Below are 16,616 nucleotides of genomic sequence, written 5' to 3'. Positions count from 1 at the left end.
GCAGCTCCTTGTTGATTTCTGAAGTGATTAATGCCCATGTTCTCAAAAAGAGCTTAGCCCAAAACAACTCTGTTTTAAAATGTAAAATGAAGGGAAAAATTTGGCACTGAGATCACTTGAATATGTAACTACTTCATGTGGATGCCCATATGACAGTTAAACCTTATTTTAAAAAAAGTTGTCTTTCTTTTTTGATTTCTCATTATGTAGAAGTATTTAGTTTAAAGTTTGAATTGATTATTCATTGCCAGTTTCATCTGTGGGTGTAGGCTGTAGTTCATAGAACAGTCATAGAACAGAATAGAATCGTTAAGGTTGGAGAAGACCCTTAAGATCATCGAGTCCAACCGTTAACCTAGCACTGCCAAGTCCACCACTAAACCATGTCCTCAAGCACCACGTCTACTTGTCTTTTAAATACCTCCAGGGATGGAGACTCAACCACTTCCCTGGGCAGCCTGTTCCAATGCCTGACCACCCTTTCGGTGAAGAAGTTTTTCCTAATATCCAACCTAAACCTCCCCTGGTGCAGCTTGAGGCCGTTTCCTCTCGTCCTATCACTTGTTACTAGGGAGAAGAGACCAACCCCCACCTCTCTACAACCTCCTTTCAGGTAGTTGTAGTGAGCGATAAGGTCTCCCCTCAGCCTCCTCTTCTCCAGACAAAACCACCCCAGCTCCCTCAGCCGCTCCTCATAGGACTTGTGCTCTAGACCCTTCACCAGCTTCGTTGCCCTTCTTTGGACATGCTGTAGTACCTCGATGTCCTTCTTGTCGTGAGGGCCCAAAACTGAACACAGTACTCGAGGTGCGGCCTAAACTGTAAAGTTCTGTAAACTAAAACACAGAGTTTCTGTTCTGTGTTGTAGAATGCAATTACGTGTTTAATTTATGATAGAAAATAAAAAACCAGGAAGCACATTTGAAGATTTTTGGTGACAGACCTTCCTAAAGTGGAAGTTTTGATTAACAATAGGAGAATAAAATACTGCGGACACTGATTTTTACATTGTCACTCATCATTATCACAAAAAATCTTCTTTGGATCCTTAAAACCTTACATATTTTTATTTTATACTATTTAGGAGGTGCTTTGTGAGATAAGAGGTGCTTTGTGCTATGAGGCTTCTTTTAATGTCATGTGGTCAATTAATAAAATTTTGAAAGGGCCATTGCCCTTTCCTCTGGGTTTCCTTCTCCTTTGTTAAAAGCAAACCATTCACTGGATGTAATAAAAGGCTTTTGGCAGACTAGTAGACTATTTTATCTTTTTCTCTTTGGTATACATGGATTTGGGAGTTGGAAGATACTTGCTGACAGATTTTTGTGTATTAAGTTCCCAGTGCCATAGGTTTGGTAGTAAAGGAAGAGGATCGTTCACAAACTAAGCAGAACATAGACTAGATCTGTGCAATATATACAATACAAGAAGTAGGTTTTGACCACATTCTGTTGGTATGATTTTTTTGTTTCCCCAGGACAGATTAAAAATGTCCACTGTAAATGTCATGTTAGACATCAGACCAGCAGCATTTGAGGTTAAGAGAACAAACGGCTCTTTTGCAGAGTGACTGCTGATGGGCTATCTGTTTCTCTGTGTTCGAGCTATAGAAAAACAGGCTTCACAGTCCATCTTTGGCTTTGATGTCCACAGAGCTTATGGTACATTCAATCATATTTGGGCTTACGGGCTTACGTTCATGGAATTAAGTGGCTGAGCCACTTCAGATTTTACTGCCTGTTACAGCAGAGCTTGAATGTGAGCTAAGTGGTGCTGCACCCATGTTTTTCTACTGTGAAAGCCAGACCTCAGGTGCGGATATTGTAGTCTGCAATTAATTCCGTAATCAAGGAATTTAAGGTCTCATACAAATTCACAGTAAATACAGTCAGGTGCAAAATTTTGTGTATGGAGGAATAAGTTCTGCCTTGCTGAGGGGGTAAGGTTTGGTAGTGATGGTCTTGGTGCAGTAAGTTTATTTCATTGCTAATATTAGAGCTGTGGTTTATGATTCTGTTGTGAGATTAGAAATTCTGGCTCTTTTTTCTTTGTATAGTTCCTAGAGATTAAGGGTTTGATATTTTAGACTTTGAGAGACACTAGACAGTTGATGGCCAAGCCAAACTGGCTTTCATAAAATTTAAAAAAAAAAAAACCAACCCCCCCCTCTCTCTTTATAGAATAGAATAGACTATTTCAGTTTGAAGGGACCTACAATGATCATCCAGTCCAACTGCCTGACCAGTTCAGGGCTGACCAAAAGTTAAAGCACGTTGTTAAGGGCATTGTCCAAATGCCTCTTAAATTCTGACAGGCATGGGGCATTGACCACCTCTCTGGGAAGCCTGTTCCAGTGTTTGATCACCCTCGGTAAAGAAATGCTTCCTAACGTCCAGTCTAAACCTCTCAGAGGCACAGCTTTGAGGATAGCTTCCCACGTGTCCTGTCACTGGATAGCAGGGAGAAGAGATCAGCACCTCCCTCTCCACTTCCCCTTCTCAGGAAGCTGTAGAGAGCAATGAGGTCGCCCCTCAGCCTCCTTTTCTCCAAACTAGACAAACTCAGAGTCCTCAGCCGCTCCTCATAGGCCATTCCTTCCAGCCCTTTCACCAGCTTTGTTGCCCTCCTCTGAATGCATTCAAGGACCTTCACATCCTTCTTAAATTGTGGGGCCCAGAACTGTACACCTGTAATTTGAAATGTGAACACTCATAAAATTATGAGAGAAGCAAAACATAATGAAACAAACAAAATTCAACTGCAAGGGACCAGAAAAGAATGAAGCTGTTGGAGGCATTAGATGATAAATCTGTGCAGCATCAGTGTAAGCAAAAGCAATTTCATATTTATGCTGAAATTTGGGTGGACAGAAACTGTAGCATCCAGTCTCAGAAAGAGCGGCAGCCTAGCCATCTGGTTGAAAGAAGTGCATAGGACAGGATCAGGGAAGTGAGCTACAGTATCATCTCCATAGTGAAGAGGTTCTAAAGATTTTAGAAAATGCTTAGGAATTTTGTGAATGCTATAATTGCCATATTTAACATTGTTTTGAACTTCAATGTAGAGCTTTCTTTTCCTTGTTTAAAAGCTCTCTCTTGTTCTTCTGAATGCTTTAATCCAATCTGCCATAGTCTGTCTCAGTGAGTAACAAAATTTTACTTTATCAAGTCATACCTATTTGTTTTAGAAATCTACTTAAAAAAGAATTCATCTTTATCCTTATGCTGTGGAGACAGTGTTTTTGAAATTATCGAGCAAATGGGGTTGTTTTTAGAAAATAGCAGCTTTTATGTGGTGGTATTTTTGTAAAGCTGAAAGTAAGAGTGAACTTAAAGTAGCCATGCAGCAGAAACTTGCTAATCCTTTCAAGCATTGATCTTCAAACCAGATCATTGCTCACGGCAACCTGGTTGCTTTAAATCTTTCACAACCAACAATTATGTGGGATTTTAATGAAGTACAATATTATCAAAATTATTATGCTTACCAAAATTTTGCTACAATATTGTCTGACTAATTATAAACTATTTCTTAAATGTGTTATTATGTCAACTATTGTATTTGTTAACTTTAACACGTAAAGATTCTTAATTTGTCATGTGTGTTCTTTTGTAATTTTTCAGGGAGTGTTAACTAGCAAGGTTCTGTTGTTTTCTGTGTGCATATTTTCTAAGTACATGTGTTTTAAAAAGCAAAACTAAATTAAAATCATGGCTATCTATTATCAAGATCAGTTAGATTGCAATCGTAAATTTTTCCAAAGACCTTAGGAAACATTTTGTCAATTGAAAATTCCTTCCTTCATTTTTTGCTTATAAAATGGCTAACTTTAAAGGTAAGAATATGAAAGTAAAACATGAGACTAGTTTTTCTTAAATGCCTTCTACTCTTATGTTTTTTCTACATATGGCTGCCATGTAAGTAATTTAAATACATTATTTAGGTAAAATATGGGACATGGCAAATACCATAAAAGACCACTGGTCCATGCTGGGACAGGATCCTTCTCCTGTGGGAGAAAAGGGAGAAGCATCCTGGATGGGGAAGAAGTGCAGCCTTCTGCTATCATCAGTGGAACGGCCGTCTGTGGTCATTAGGAGGTGTCAGAAGTTGGGAAGAATTACATCATAACATACCATTCATAACAATTTTTGTTTTACACCACTCCGGGAATAGCAGTTTTCCTTTTTAAGGCAGTTTACAGTGGATAAATAATATCCACTAATATAAGTAGTTGTGGTTACTTTATTATCCAGATAACTATTTCATTACTGTTAAATTATGGTTCTTATGGCGTTCAATCTTCTGATCATGTGTTACTTAAAATTCTGTTCCATCATTAGTTTAAAAGTAATTACTTCTGGTCACGTAATGTTTTTCATTATATTGCGAGTTAAAAAGAAGAATTTGACTTGCTTTTTTTCTTTCTGTATGCCAGTCTTTCTCTCTTGCTTTTATTTCTGTGATTTTTCATCTGTTTTTTTCTTGCCTTTAAAGTAGGGAGTTAATCTTTGCAGTCATCTTCTTTATAAGGAAATGTCTTTATATCTTCCATATTTCTCTTCCTTTTAATTTCTGCCTTTTTCTGCTATGTTTTTGAGACTTACATACAAAAACCACACAGTATTCCAGAGAACAGCACAACATTGATTAATACAATTCTTTTTAAAGAAACTTTTATACCATTTTAACATAAAATACACATTGTCAGTCTTTGTTTTTTAGTAATAATATTGCAGAATTAGTTGGTTTGGTTTTTTTACTAAGCTGTCTACAAAGCTACCAGTGATTTTCCTGATTTGTCTATATTTAAGTTGGAACCATACCACTATATACAATATTTCAGCTTAATTTAATCTTGATTTACTAGTTAAAAGATAGATTGTCACGTACAGACTTTACTTTTCATTGATCCCATTTTAGAAATCACTGCTAAAGATATGAATGGCACTAGCATGTTTTTTTTTTCACTTAGTTTTCATCATAAGCAAGGTCATTTTATTTTGTATTTTAGCTGTATTTTTAGGAATGGCCTCTTCTGAGAATTTTCTCAAAATCCTTATGAAAGACGAGTTCTCTTTTCTCTTGTTTATTTTTTGAACTAGTCTGCTAGAAATTTGAGTACACTTCAAAAAACAGAAGTCATGTTTGTTTTCTTCAATACTGCCATCTTGTTTTTTAAAGTTTTGTTTTAAAATTATTTCACTAATTTTCTTGATGTTGAATTAAGCTGTTGGATTGCCAGTTCTTGGGTGAACTCTTTGCTACGTTTGCCATTCTTGAATTCTGTACTATATCAACAGTATGTAGTATAGCAAATTAAAAATCTTACACATTTTGTTAGCTGATTGTCCCCTTAATTTTCAATTCTTTTAGCTGTCTTGGATGTCTACCATCAGGTCCAAGAACAATACACCCTTTAATGGCCAGTTTTTGTCATCGTTATCCACACTCAGCAATGTTTGCATCTAGATCTGTAACACAATTAAGGCATTTCTAGCAAGATTTTGATTTCTAAAAGGAGTCCTTTTGTTCTTTTTTGACACCATAAATGCCCACACGTCTGAAGTCGTCGGGTTTCCACCTGTACAACTCTCTATGTTCCTAACGGTCTGCGGCTTTCCGCATCCATATTGGCAGGGCTTGGCAACTAACTGCCGCAACTCAGTCAGGGTCCTCAGCGTGGGTGTTCACCTGACTGTCCTAGCGGCCAAAACTTACAGGGGGATGTACCATAGCTAAAGCATGTTGATACGAAGAGCTCGTCACGAAACAAGCCAGCTTGTCCACTTTCTTTGAAGAATGTGGTGGTGGGATGGGCAAGTAAAGAAAGGGAATAGAGAAGTTGGTATTCAGTTAGTATTAATTACTTTTGTATGATTTAATTAAGGATGCCAAGTACCTGTTCCGCTTATACATGGCACTAAAGCAGTACAGAGAAGCTGCCAGAACTGCTATAATAATTGCCAGGGAGGAGCAGTGTTCAGGTAAGTCTGTTTTCTCTGATATGACAGCATCTCTGACACTACATTCTTGCAGTACCTAGGGTACCGTTATTTATATAGGTTTATACTTAGAAAAGACATGTATCAGTGCTTTTAATTATATTCGAGTTTAATTTTGAATTTGAAGTAGCCTTTCTGAAAAGGTTGGGACTCATACCCGTATATTAAATATTGGAAAAAAGAAAATTGTGGAAAATACTTGCATTCCTTATTACATTCAAGTAAACATAGTGATTAAGATTGCCTGCAGCTTTACTTTTCTGTATATCACAGATCTCAGAATTGCAGTTTCTACATGCGGTTTCTGACTTGGATACTGATCCTGTAGTCTTTGCACATGATTTGTTTCAGTGGGAGATGTGCACAGGAGATGATTTCTGTTGAAGGACCAGACACCTGCTTACTTAAGCCTTGTTTTCCCCTGTAATAGGTAGCTGAAATTAGAAATAGAAAAAAGTATTAAGAAGGGACAGGGCTAGAAGCAAAATAGCTATCGCCCCCATTATTCCCGCTCCTCTGTAGCCATGGCAGCAGCCCTATCATAATGCTACTTGCTTTTCATTTCAAGTAAGTTCAGAAAAATATCTATAAAGGAAAAACAGCAGCCTCAGGAACAGCCCAGGCAAATTAACATTTACGTACTGCTCCTCAGCATTGGCCTAAGGAATGGGAAATCTCTTAAACCCTTGGCAAGCACGATCTCCCCATTCACCATAGCAGTGAATAATGCATTTGTCCTAATTATGTAAGCAGGAAATGTAAGGGCTCAAGGGTTTAAATATTTACTAGCTTCTCTGAATCTGAAAACTTATATCTAAAATGCAGTATCCCATACTGTATTTCATATTCCCTTATAGTATAGATGTGTTCTGCAACAGTGTAATAATAAGCACGATATTTTTCTCATTAAAATCACCAGTCTTGCAGTAACTGTTTCCTCCGCAGAGGCACAGTTTTAGATTGCCCCCCTCTTCCTTCAGGCGACTTCAGTGAGTCTGATTCTGAAGTTTACACCAGTGTAGTTTATTCTTTCCTTAAAAGTCAAACTGTTTGTCATTTTCCTTTGGGTATGCCCTTTTATGTGCAGTTTTCCTTTAAGTTGTTTTTATGTAATCACATGATTTTAAGACTGATCCTATTATACCGGGAGTCAGTAACACGGCATGAAAAATTAATGTTGTTTGCCAGCAACTAATTCTGGAGTGATATTTAGCTGCCTGACCCAAATTCCACTGGTTGATTCAGTTGTAGCGTGTAACAACACCTAACAAATTACTCTATAAAGTAAAAATGTTTGCTGATAGAGAAATATAGAGAGATGGAGGAAAAAGTTTGCTGAACTAACTGAATCTGAAATTTCCTTTAAATGCCTCCAACTGCAAAGAGTATGACTTCCTTATACTCTAATAATGAAAAAAAAAAAAACCTGCAAAACAAAGCAAGAACGAACAACTAGCTAAGAGTAGACTAACCATACTAAGCACTGGTTGTTTTCAGCTGTGTTGATAATTTAATGAAATCCTGTCGTTTCTGGCCAATCCTTGATAGTAACCTTGAAGCCGTATAATCTAGTGAATTAACATCCAAATTTCAGTTATCTCTCTGAAAGGTTTTGGGTTTGCGTGGTTGCAGAGGCAAGGAGTTGCCAAAGCAAATGATAAAGTAAAAGTATGTTAAATTAACATTTAAACAACAGCTTTTGAATATCTGACATTGAAGAACAAAAAGAGGTAACATCTCTAAATGCTCTAAAAATACCTTTTCTCCTCTTTATTGTGGAAGCAATGTATTGGATACAGCATCTGCCATTTTTAGTTTCGTTATATGAAATTGTCATCCACATATGTCTTTTGCTACTGTTTAGATGACTTCTCCAAGTGTAATTTTTTTTCCTATTTAACTCGCTGGCTGATATTGTTTAGGGATACTGTGACAAGCAACTGCTTGTGACTTTCCAAAGAAATTGTTATGCAAATGTTTTGCTCTAAGAATCAACATAACTTCCTGTTCAGCTTCTGTATATGTCATTAGTAAAGAAATTGTTATGAAAAATTAAATTTACTATTCAGTGTTGTTTGTTTTTAAGGAAACTACCGAAATGCACATGATGTTCTTTTCAGTATGTATTCAGAGTTAAAGACCCACAAGATTAAAATTCCTTCTGAGATGGCTACAAACCTTATGATTCTACACAGCTATATCTTAGTGAAGGTAATGAATTGAGAAACTGAATTTATGCATAAATTGCACAGTCTCTGATTTATTGAACTGTACATATGGATGCTCTGTATACATAAATTACTTTGTCCTGTAATTTGTGTCAGAGAATCCAAGTGCATGCTAACAAGGATAATCCATACATTTTCGTTGTTTCTGCCCCTTTGATTAGCACATTCTTTTTTAAATACCAAATAATTAAAAACCTACATCTAGCTTCCTGTACTTCTTTTGCATTCATACTTACAAATATGTTATGCTGCTAGTACTATTATTATTATTATTATTCATAAGCAGATCGCTGCTTTCCTGTAAATGAAATTAAGCAGGGGGGCTTAAATCATTTCTAGTATTTAACCCGTGGCCCATCAGGATATCCGTTCAGCCTACAGCCAGCTGCCGGCCTCCCTCTCTTCCAGCAGTGAGGCAAGAGGAGGCAAACAGTGGGCCGAAGGCCAGAAAGACTGTTCTGGGAAAGAGCCACCATAAAGTCTCTGGTCCTTTCTCTAGTGCCTGATACACCTCTGCTCAGTTTCGTGAAAGAGCCGTGGGTGCACCGTTCCCAGAAGGATGAACACCAAGAGCAGGCTGCAGGAATTACTCTCTAAAGGCTGCAGTTAATTCGATATGTTTTGTTGTATTCTAGACTCATGTGAAACGTGGTGATCACATGAAGGGAGCACGTATGCTCATACGTGTAGCCAACAACATCAGCAAGTTCCCATCACGTAAGTGCTGACAGCATAGAAGAGCATGCTGTTGCTCTGCAGGACAAGTCATTAATCATTGCATTAGAAGGTACATTCTCCTCCTGTGATCCTGTAGAACACACGACAAAGTGTAAATACACCGTGTGCTCTGCCATCCTCCACAGGACGGGTTCCTCACCAGCAGTTTAACCTGTCCTCACCCACCCTAACTGCGGTACTGAGCTGCCTGAACCACACACAAAGTCTCAGGATCGTATGTAATGAACCGATCGGTTCTGTGATTTTAGGACAAAATTTTAATCAATCTTCTTTTGAAAATACTTTTTGGGTACATGGAAAATGTAGACTAAAATGTAGACTTTAAATAGTGCAGGCCAGATTTGGGAGAAATGGTTATAATCAAAACATTCCTGCTGCCCTGCTGAGCTTCAGAAATGGAAGGCAGTGAGAGGCGAAACCATGATTCTCTTGTATATGGTTACAGGAATTGCACAAATTGTGCAACTGTGTACCATGAGGAAGAAGAAAAATGCTGTCATTTTTCATCAGTACCTTTTTAGCCGTATTAGCTCAAAGGCTTTCAACATTAATATTGGTAAATAAATATTTGACATCATTGTTTCATTCTCTTACAGACATTGTGCCAATTTTGACTTCAGCTGTAATCGAGTGTCATAGAGCAGGATTGAAGAACTCAGCCTTCAGTTTTGCTGCTATGTTGATGAGACCTGAGTATCGTAATAAAATAGATCTTAAATACAAAAAGAAAATTGAAGCAATGGTCAGGTGAGCAATGTTAATCTGTTCTTTCAAATGTACACAATATCAAGGCTTTATTTGTAATGTTATTTTTGCTCATAAGCCTATGGGCTTGATCCTGTTTTCATATTATTTCACTGTCTCAAATTTGGAAGGCTAAGAACCATTTCCCCCCTTCTCTAAAAATTAAAGGCTCTTCTGTTCCCTTGAATGCGATAAACCTTAAATGCAACGTGCATGTAAAATGCTTCCTAACCTGCAGTAACATTTTCTGTCTTGTCCATACAGACCTAAGCGCAGCCATGCAGCTTTAGTTGTTCTCTAGTTAGGAATGTACATGCAAACTGTTAGCTACTATGGCATCAGCAGTATGCTCTTCTGTGATTTAGACTACTGAGTAAATGGCTAAAAGAATGGAAGGGCAAACAAAATAGATGAATTCTTGACATTTTCTTCCTTATCATCTGAAGTTCTGTTTTGACAGATCCTAGGCAGTATTTTCTGCCAAAGGAGGAAGCATAGGTGAGCATGTAAGAAAGAGCAGGGCAAGCATATGTAATACTTTTCTTACTTACTCTACTGGGCTCTTACCATTTTGAGGCTCAGGGACTTGCTGGGCCCATATGGGTGTTTTAGGTATTTATTACGTCTCTAAGCTCTCCATGAGCTTATCCAATCTCTCTGCTTGAAGCCATGTACATTTTTAGCAACAGATGCCTCCTGTGACAGGAAGTTCCAGTGTGTCAAGGCCGGTCCCTAGCTAGTTTAGTGTGTTGCCTTGTAATTTTCCTCTTGGGAGAGATCTAGCCTTTTCTGTGTCACTTACGATTTTATAGACCTCTATTTTTTTTTCATTTCCCTTCTATCAGTCATATCTTTTCAGGACCTGAAGTGTCTCAGCTTACATAGCTAGTCTTTTATGGATACTGGTCTTTATGGCCTTTCTCTGCAACTCTTTTACAGCATTTTTGGAGGAGGCAGGCCCAAAACTACACACTGTATTTAAGATGTGGGCAACCTGTGGATTTATGTAGTAGCAGAATGAGTCTGTTCCAGCCTACTTGATTTGCTTTGACTGTTTTTAAAGTGAGCTGATGTTTTCATAGCATGTATCATAATTGCGAGATCTTGCTCCTAAGCAACAGCAGTTCAGAGTCCATCATCTTAGATGTGGAAACTTTTTTCCAGTAGGCCTGTCTTTGGCTCCCCCCCGGTGTTACCACGTTATTTTCACTTACATTATACGCGTCCGCAGCACAGCAGTAGGTGACCACAGATGTGTACTGTGAGAACTGTTTATCCTAGTCTGTTTAGTATCTTTTAACCAAAGTAATGCAAAGTTCTTCCCTATTGCCTGCTTGTTAATAGTTCTAGAACATTCCAGTAAGCTTCTAAAATATGACATCAGTGTTAAAAGCCATGTTGATTGATGAAAAGCGTTCCTAATCTATCAATCAGGTTTATGCATACCTCAGATTTCTTAAGTGGACACAAAAGAACGGGCCATTGCGAGGGAAGCATACAAGCCCCAGCTAATAAAATGAGAAATTAGGCTTTCTATGAAGTATCAAGGTAACTAAGGAAGCCATCTAATTGTCCCCAAGGCTACTAGGTTGAACATTAGAAAAGATGTATCATCTTCATTGGAAAATATGCTAAAAGGGAATCTAAGCTCTTAATCTGTAAATGTTCCATAGAAGAATGAACTTTTAAGGTCACAGAAGCAGCAGTCTGAAAAAAGGTCTCCTCCTGCCCACCCCCCCGCCCAGGTGCTGTGATGCCTGGATCAGGGCCAGCATTCTGGCAGACAGGTGGATGAAAACAAGCCTGGGAAAGGCAGAGTTACAAGCCGTGTAGGCCTACCAGGATGCCAGTTTTATGTCTTGTTCCTTCAATTCTTTGTGGTCACTCCTGTCACAGGAAAAACACTGACATAGAGAAACCATAGCTTTACATTCTATGCATATAGACCATGAGTTTTGAAAGAGTTCAAAGTATTATGATCTGTTGTAGCTTTAAAAAGGTTGTATTGTTTCAAATTAGATGGAAAATAATAACCTATTTCTGAGTTTACATAATTGTGATGAAGCTTGATTGATAGTTAAAAGAAATTATCTGGTAGAATATAAAATATAAACTGGAAGCTATGCAAGTAACTCCAAGGAAAAACACTTGCTAAATATCAGAGTCATTGTAAAACATCTTTGGTCAAGTTCAAAGCATTTGAGGTTTTTATTCACATGTCTATCTTACTTCTAGACGTCCAGACACAACAGAGGCAGAGGAGGCAACCACAGCCTGTCCCTACTGTGCATTCCAGCTCCCAGAGTGCGAACTTCTGTGTCCGGGCTGTAAAAACAATCTCCCGTACTGCATCGCAACTGTGAGTGTTGGTGGCGTTTTCTGCAGTGCGAGAATGAACACAAAGCTTTTCTTTCCTGCTAAAAATATGTTCATCTGAACATCTTTGGTTTGCTAGTAATTCATGCTAGATGTTCTTGTGGGTTGGTTTGTTGGGGTTTTTTCCAAGCTGTTACCAAAACAGTAAAAACCATTCTTCTTGTCTTTACAAGACAGTAAAATCACAAAGTGGTTCTGGAAGAGTTCAGCTTCCTGAGAAGGCAGGGTGTGCACCAGGACTCCCCTGAACACCCAGCACGCGCGCAGTTGGGAGAACACGGACAGGACCGTGCTGCTGGTGCTGGGGCCTTCCCAAGCCAGCCCTTTGCTCGGCTGCTCCAGTGCTCGGAGCAGTAACAGCAGAGCTGGAAGTCCCCCTTTCTTCTTCCATATACAGCAGCTTGTGGAGGGCACAGCTCTCCTTCCCTAAACTCCAGGCTGCCAAGACTTCAAATGAAAAAGAACCCACTCTTCAAAAATCCGGTTTGGGGAATGCCCAGAATGTAACAGAATTTTTAGGCACTTCCAAGGTTAAGTAGTGGTTCAGCCAGCGGCCTCAGCATTTCCTGTATTACTACTGATCCTTAGAGAAATGAGAAGTTGTAACATTTTTGTTTCAGGATACTTCAGAGTGTACTGAAAAGGCAGGGATGGGGTACATTTCCCAGTGGAAAAGCCCTGCATCCCACTGTTACTAGCATCAGTACAGAATCTTTATACTGACGTTAGCTACTGTATAAACTAACACTTTAATTTTATTAGGTTCAAGTGATTTGTCACGCTAGAACTACAGAAAAATCAAAATTTACTTGAGCAGGAATCAAATGTTGGAGTTAACATTCTTTATTAAAACTAAAGAATTAAGTCTTACAAAAAAAAACAGTAATAGCAATTATCTATTTTTTTACTCTATTGGTTTAGCAGAGTAAGAAAGATGACCAGTATATTTCAGAAGTATTATCTTAAGGAAAAAAAACCCAAGGCTTTTAAATACCTTAGGAGAGTCAGTGTCAAAACAGTCTACGGTTGCGTATTGTATTACAGCATAAATCTCTCAATATAGTTCAAGGTGCTGTTGCATTTTTATAGTATTGAAAAGGTACATATCAATTCTTTCTATCAAAAGCAAATTAGTAAACCACACCAAGGCAGAGGAAGTCATTTCTGTTTAAAGAGGCGAGTGCCAGGCAGTCAGCATGCTCACAAACTTGACAGCAGTGAATGCTGCCTCCTGGGCTCAGGTGATGGGGCTTTGGGGGCATTTTTTGAACGTCATGCAACACCAAAAATGCCAGTAGATTTACTTACATCTCTAGACGTAGATCTACAGACAACATTCTAGAATTGCTAAACTAAAAGAATTTTAAAAGTTGTAATTCAATACATTCTTAGATTTCTTTTTTTAAAAGAGGAATGCAAATTATAATGAAAGCACTGCATCTCATTGAGAGCTCCTTTTCTAGTTATAGAATTTACACAGTAATCAAACTATAGTAACACTATTATGGTTTGGGGTTTTTAATTCCCCAAGATCTTTAGAACTCAGTTGCTGAGACTTTTTCCACAATAACAGGTACAAAACTAAATGCCCGGTGTGCTAGGGCAGCACATGCCGTTTAATTACGAGTGGCTTTTGCATGCAGGGTCGGCACATGGTACGAGATGACTGGACGGTCTGCCCACACTGTGACTTTCCTGCCCTCTATTCAGAATTCAAGAAGTAAGTTGGTATTTTTTTTTCTGTTGCAGGCTTCCACTGTTTGTTCATATTTTGGCAGCAAACTCTTTCATTTAGTACTAAAAAAATATGTAACAGCTGCAGGGGGGCGGAGGCAGAAGAGGAATCCCTCTTACTTGGTAGCTTCATCTGACGTACTCACAGAGCATCACTTCAAGGTGGACCAAAAACTGATAAAGAACTTGGCCAGAGATGCAGGGCTCCAACAACAGGAACAGTAATGGAGGGGGACGGGGGCTTGTGTAAGGCCTCAGCTCCTTCCAGGAAGGAGACCTGATGTGGGGGCAGAGGGGGAACACAGGCACAGCAGCAGTCACCAAAACACACACACACAGAGTACTGGGTACAGACTAAGGCGGCAATAATCTCTTGTCCCCAGTAATCATCTGTGTGAGGCTGGGGCTGGACAGCTCAGTTCAGATGTCACAAACTGTGAAGCCGCAAGCTCGTTTGTATGTTTTAATTGCCAAATTTTCCTCAAGGCCACGCAAACAGCAGCAGTGTTCCTGGTGTGATGTTAGTTCTCAAAACCGAACAAGCCATCCTTTGCTCCGCCTAGACAGAAGCAGCTGCTGCTCTGGCCTGTACCTGTGACAGAGCATAGGTCAGAATGCTGGTCTAGGCTTTCTGCCTCAGGCCCAGCTGTTCCTTTGAAAATGTTAGAATTATCATTTGACCAGTCACCCTTCTTTTAAAACAGCATGTTACAGACTGAAAACATATGCCCAATGTGTTCTGAAAGGATTAACGTTGTTCACCTTAAGAAAATAAATGATTGCACACAGTACCTCAAACCAGAAGATGGGGACCAATAAATCCAGGTATGTATTAGAGCCTGTATTTTTTTACTTAACAGGGCTTATTCTAGAGGACAGCAGGAGTTTTTCCCAGCAGGGGAAATGCACTGTGTACAAGAACGTAACTGACAGCCTGGGCGTGAGGCTCTGCTGTATCACCTCTTTGCCCTCAGCCATGCAAACACCAATAGGTTTTGCTACTGCAATTAACATGGCTGCGAGATCCTTCCCGCTGTGAGACTCTACAACAGTTTACCTCTAGGATCACGTTATCCTCTGCAACGTGTTCTGGTCTGGAACACATTCCCAAACACCAGTTATGCTTTAGTAGCACAGACAACAGTTTGAAGATCTCAGCATCATCAAATCCTTCTACAGATTTAGCAACAAGTGTTTAAGCATAGGAAGAGAGAGAGATGCTAACTGGCAGCAGCAGATCTAAAATGCAGGTTACATGATCTTAGCTTCTATGCTTAACAGAATATATCACGGGGTAACAGCAATGTAGTATTGGCTTGAAATACTCATATTTCAAAGAATGAAACACTGCTCTATCTATACCACGCACTTAGATCCAAGACTTCGGTTTTGTTACAGGAATGGTAACTGAAAATGAGTTAACAAAGTTCCTCAGTAATTTTGACATTTGAAGGTAGATTTACTAGTGCAAATACCTTATGTGAAAACTTGGACCTATAGGTCACAGTAATGTACAAGTGATATTATAAAATTATATACACACCACAATAATCTTACTTTTGTTAATTTTTTTTTTTGGTCTGAGAAAGCCTTGTAGTTTGCTATCACCATCTTTATACCTTGGGATATGACTAACTGCCTCTCTTTATTTTCAGAACTGCATGTGTTGTCTGGCAAGCAGCAAGGAAAGCTCTATCACTATATTACACATCTTTTCCCCACTAGGATTTAATAACAACAACCATGTCATTTCTATTTTGTGATAGCCTGTAAATATTTAGCTTTTGATAAATTTTGTACTTTGATTTATTATAGTAATAAAACTGATTGATAATTCTTCTTACCAAGCAAAATCTGCATTTTATCTGCACCAAAGACAAACCAAGGGGCATTCTGTGTTATGTGAGTGGCCAAAAAAAAAAAAAAAAACACCACCCTCACTAAACCTAGTGTTCTCTTTTCAGATTTTTATGACTATTTTCTATTACACATTCCTTACTCCTTAAGTATTCCTTTCTGGTTTTGATTAAATATACAACTCATGAGCACAGGCTCCTCAAGTTTTGGAACTAAGTCCCTCGCTGCTTTTCTGTGTCTTTAACTGAGCGAAAGGGAAGTTGTAGGAAAAGAATATAACCACATCCTATACATGCAGGAAAGCCAGAACCTTGGAATAAAAGGGGGAGAGAGACAGAACACTCCATGAACTTAACCAAAATTTTAAAAGACTCCTGTGAAACATTTTATTGTCATTTTATACACTGCTTAATTTCTATAATGTACAAATACGCAGTTTAGGTTTGGGGTTTTTTTCTGTCATGTACTATTTACAAGAGTTCACTGCATAATATCAGGGGATTTATTAAAAAAAAAAAAAAAAAAAGAAGTCCTAGGAAGACATAGTATAAATGCCAGGTAACTAAGCGTCACATTTTCAGCATGTTCATGCACCCCCGTGTTTGTTGTACAAGGGTAGTTATAGCACGTTAAGAGTAAGTACAGCACTGCATAGTGAGAGAGTACAGCAGCTACATCACCTCTATAAGAGGAGCACTTTCAATGCACTGGTTCTGCCTTCCCAGCTCCATCACCGGATCCGTTTCATGTTCCTGCCAGAAGTTAGATAAGCAAAGCTGCATCCAGAGCAAGGTTTTATTCTGTTTAATGTCTTGTTTTCTCTTTTCTTTTCCCTTCTTTTTTTGTTGTTTCTTCGTTTTTCTCTCTTTTTGGCAGCTTGGAAGACTTTGCCTTTTTTTGCTACAAACAGAATATACAGACAGTTTAAAATCCA

At 38.6% G+C, this 16,616-nt stretch overlaps 2 protein-coding genes across 4 annotated transcripts in view; one reads left to right on the top strand and one right to left on the bottom strand.

The window, feature by feature from the left end:
• Positions 1-14,686, top strand: part of WDR19 (WD repeat domain 19) — a 40,094-nt gene extending 25,408 nt beyond the window's left edge. The window contains exons 25-31 of the mRNA XM_082316259.1: positions 5,891-5,987; positions 8,092-8,216; positions 8,869-8,950; positions 9,568-9,718; positions 11,951-12,074; positions 13,735-13,811; positions 14,530-14,686. Coding sequence (XP_082172385.1) covers positions 5,891-5,987; positions 8,092-8,216; positions 8,869-8,950; positions 9,568-9,718; positions 11,951-12,074; positions 13,735-13,811; positions 14,530-14,644 — 771 coding nt within the window. The 3' untranslated portion in view covers positions 14,645-14,686. The remainder of the gene's footprint in view (positions 1-5,890; positions 5,988-8,091; positions 8,217-8,868; positions 8,951-9,567; positions 9,719-11,950; positions 12,075-13,734; positions 13,812-14,529) is intronic.
• A 1,379-nt stretch (positions 14,687-16,065) lies between these two features.
• RFC1 (replication factor C subunit 1) overlaps positions 16,066-16,616 on the bottom strand; it is a 44,321-nt gene continuing 43,770 nt past the window's right edge. For 2 of the 3 annotated variants that reach the window (XM_082316256.1, XM_082316258.1), the window contains one exon: positions 16,067-16,582. In XM_082316256.1, coding sequence (XP_082172382.1) covers positions 16,487-16,582 — 96 coding nt within the window. In that variant the 3' untranslated portion in view covers positions 16,067-16,486. Of the gene's footprint in view, positions 16,583-16,616 lie in introns of all 3 variants that reach the window. The other variant, XM_082316257.1, reaches the window with a different exon arrangement.

This window comes from Platalea leucorodia (genome assembly GCF_965183815.1).
Source record: "Platalea leucorodia genome assembly, chromosome: 6".
Lineage (NCBI taxonomy): Eukaryota > Metazoa > Chordata > Aves > Pelecaniformes > Threskiornithidae > Platalea > Platalea leucorodia.
This window is presented reverse-complemented; position numbering and strand designations above follow the sequence as displayed.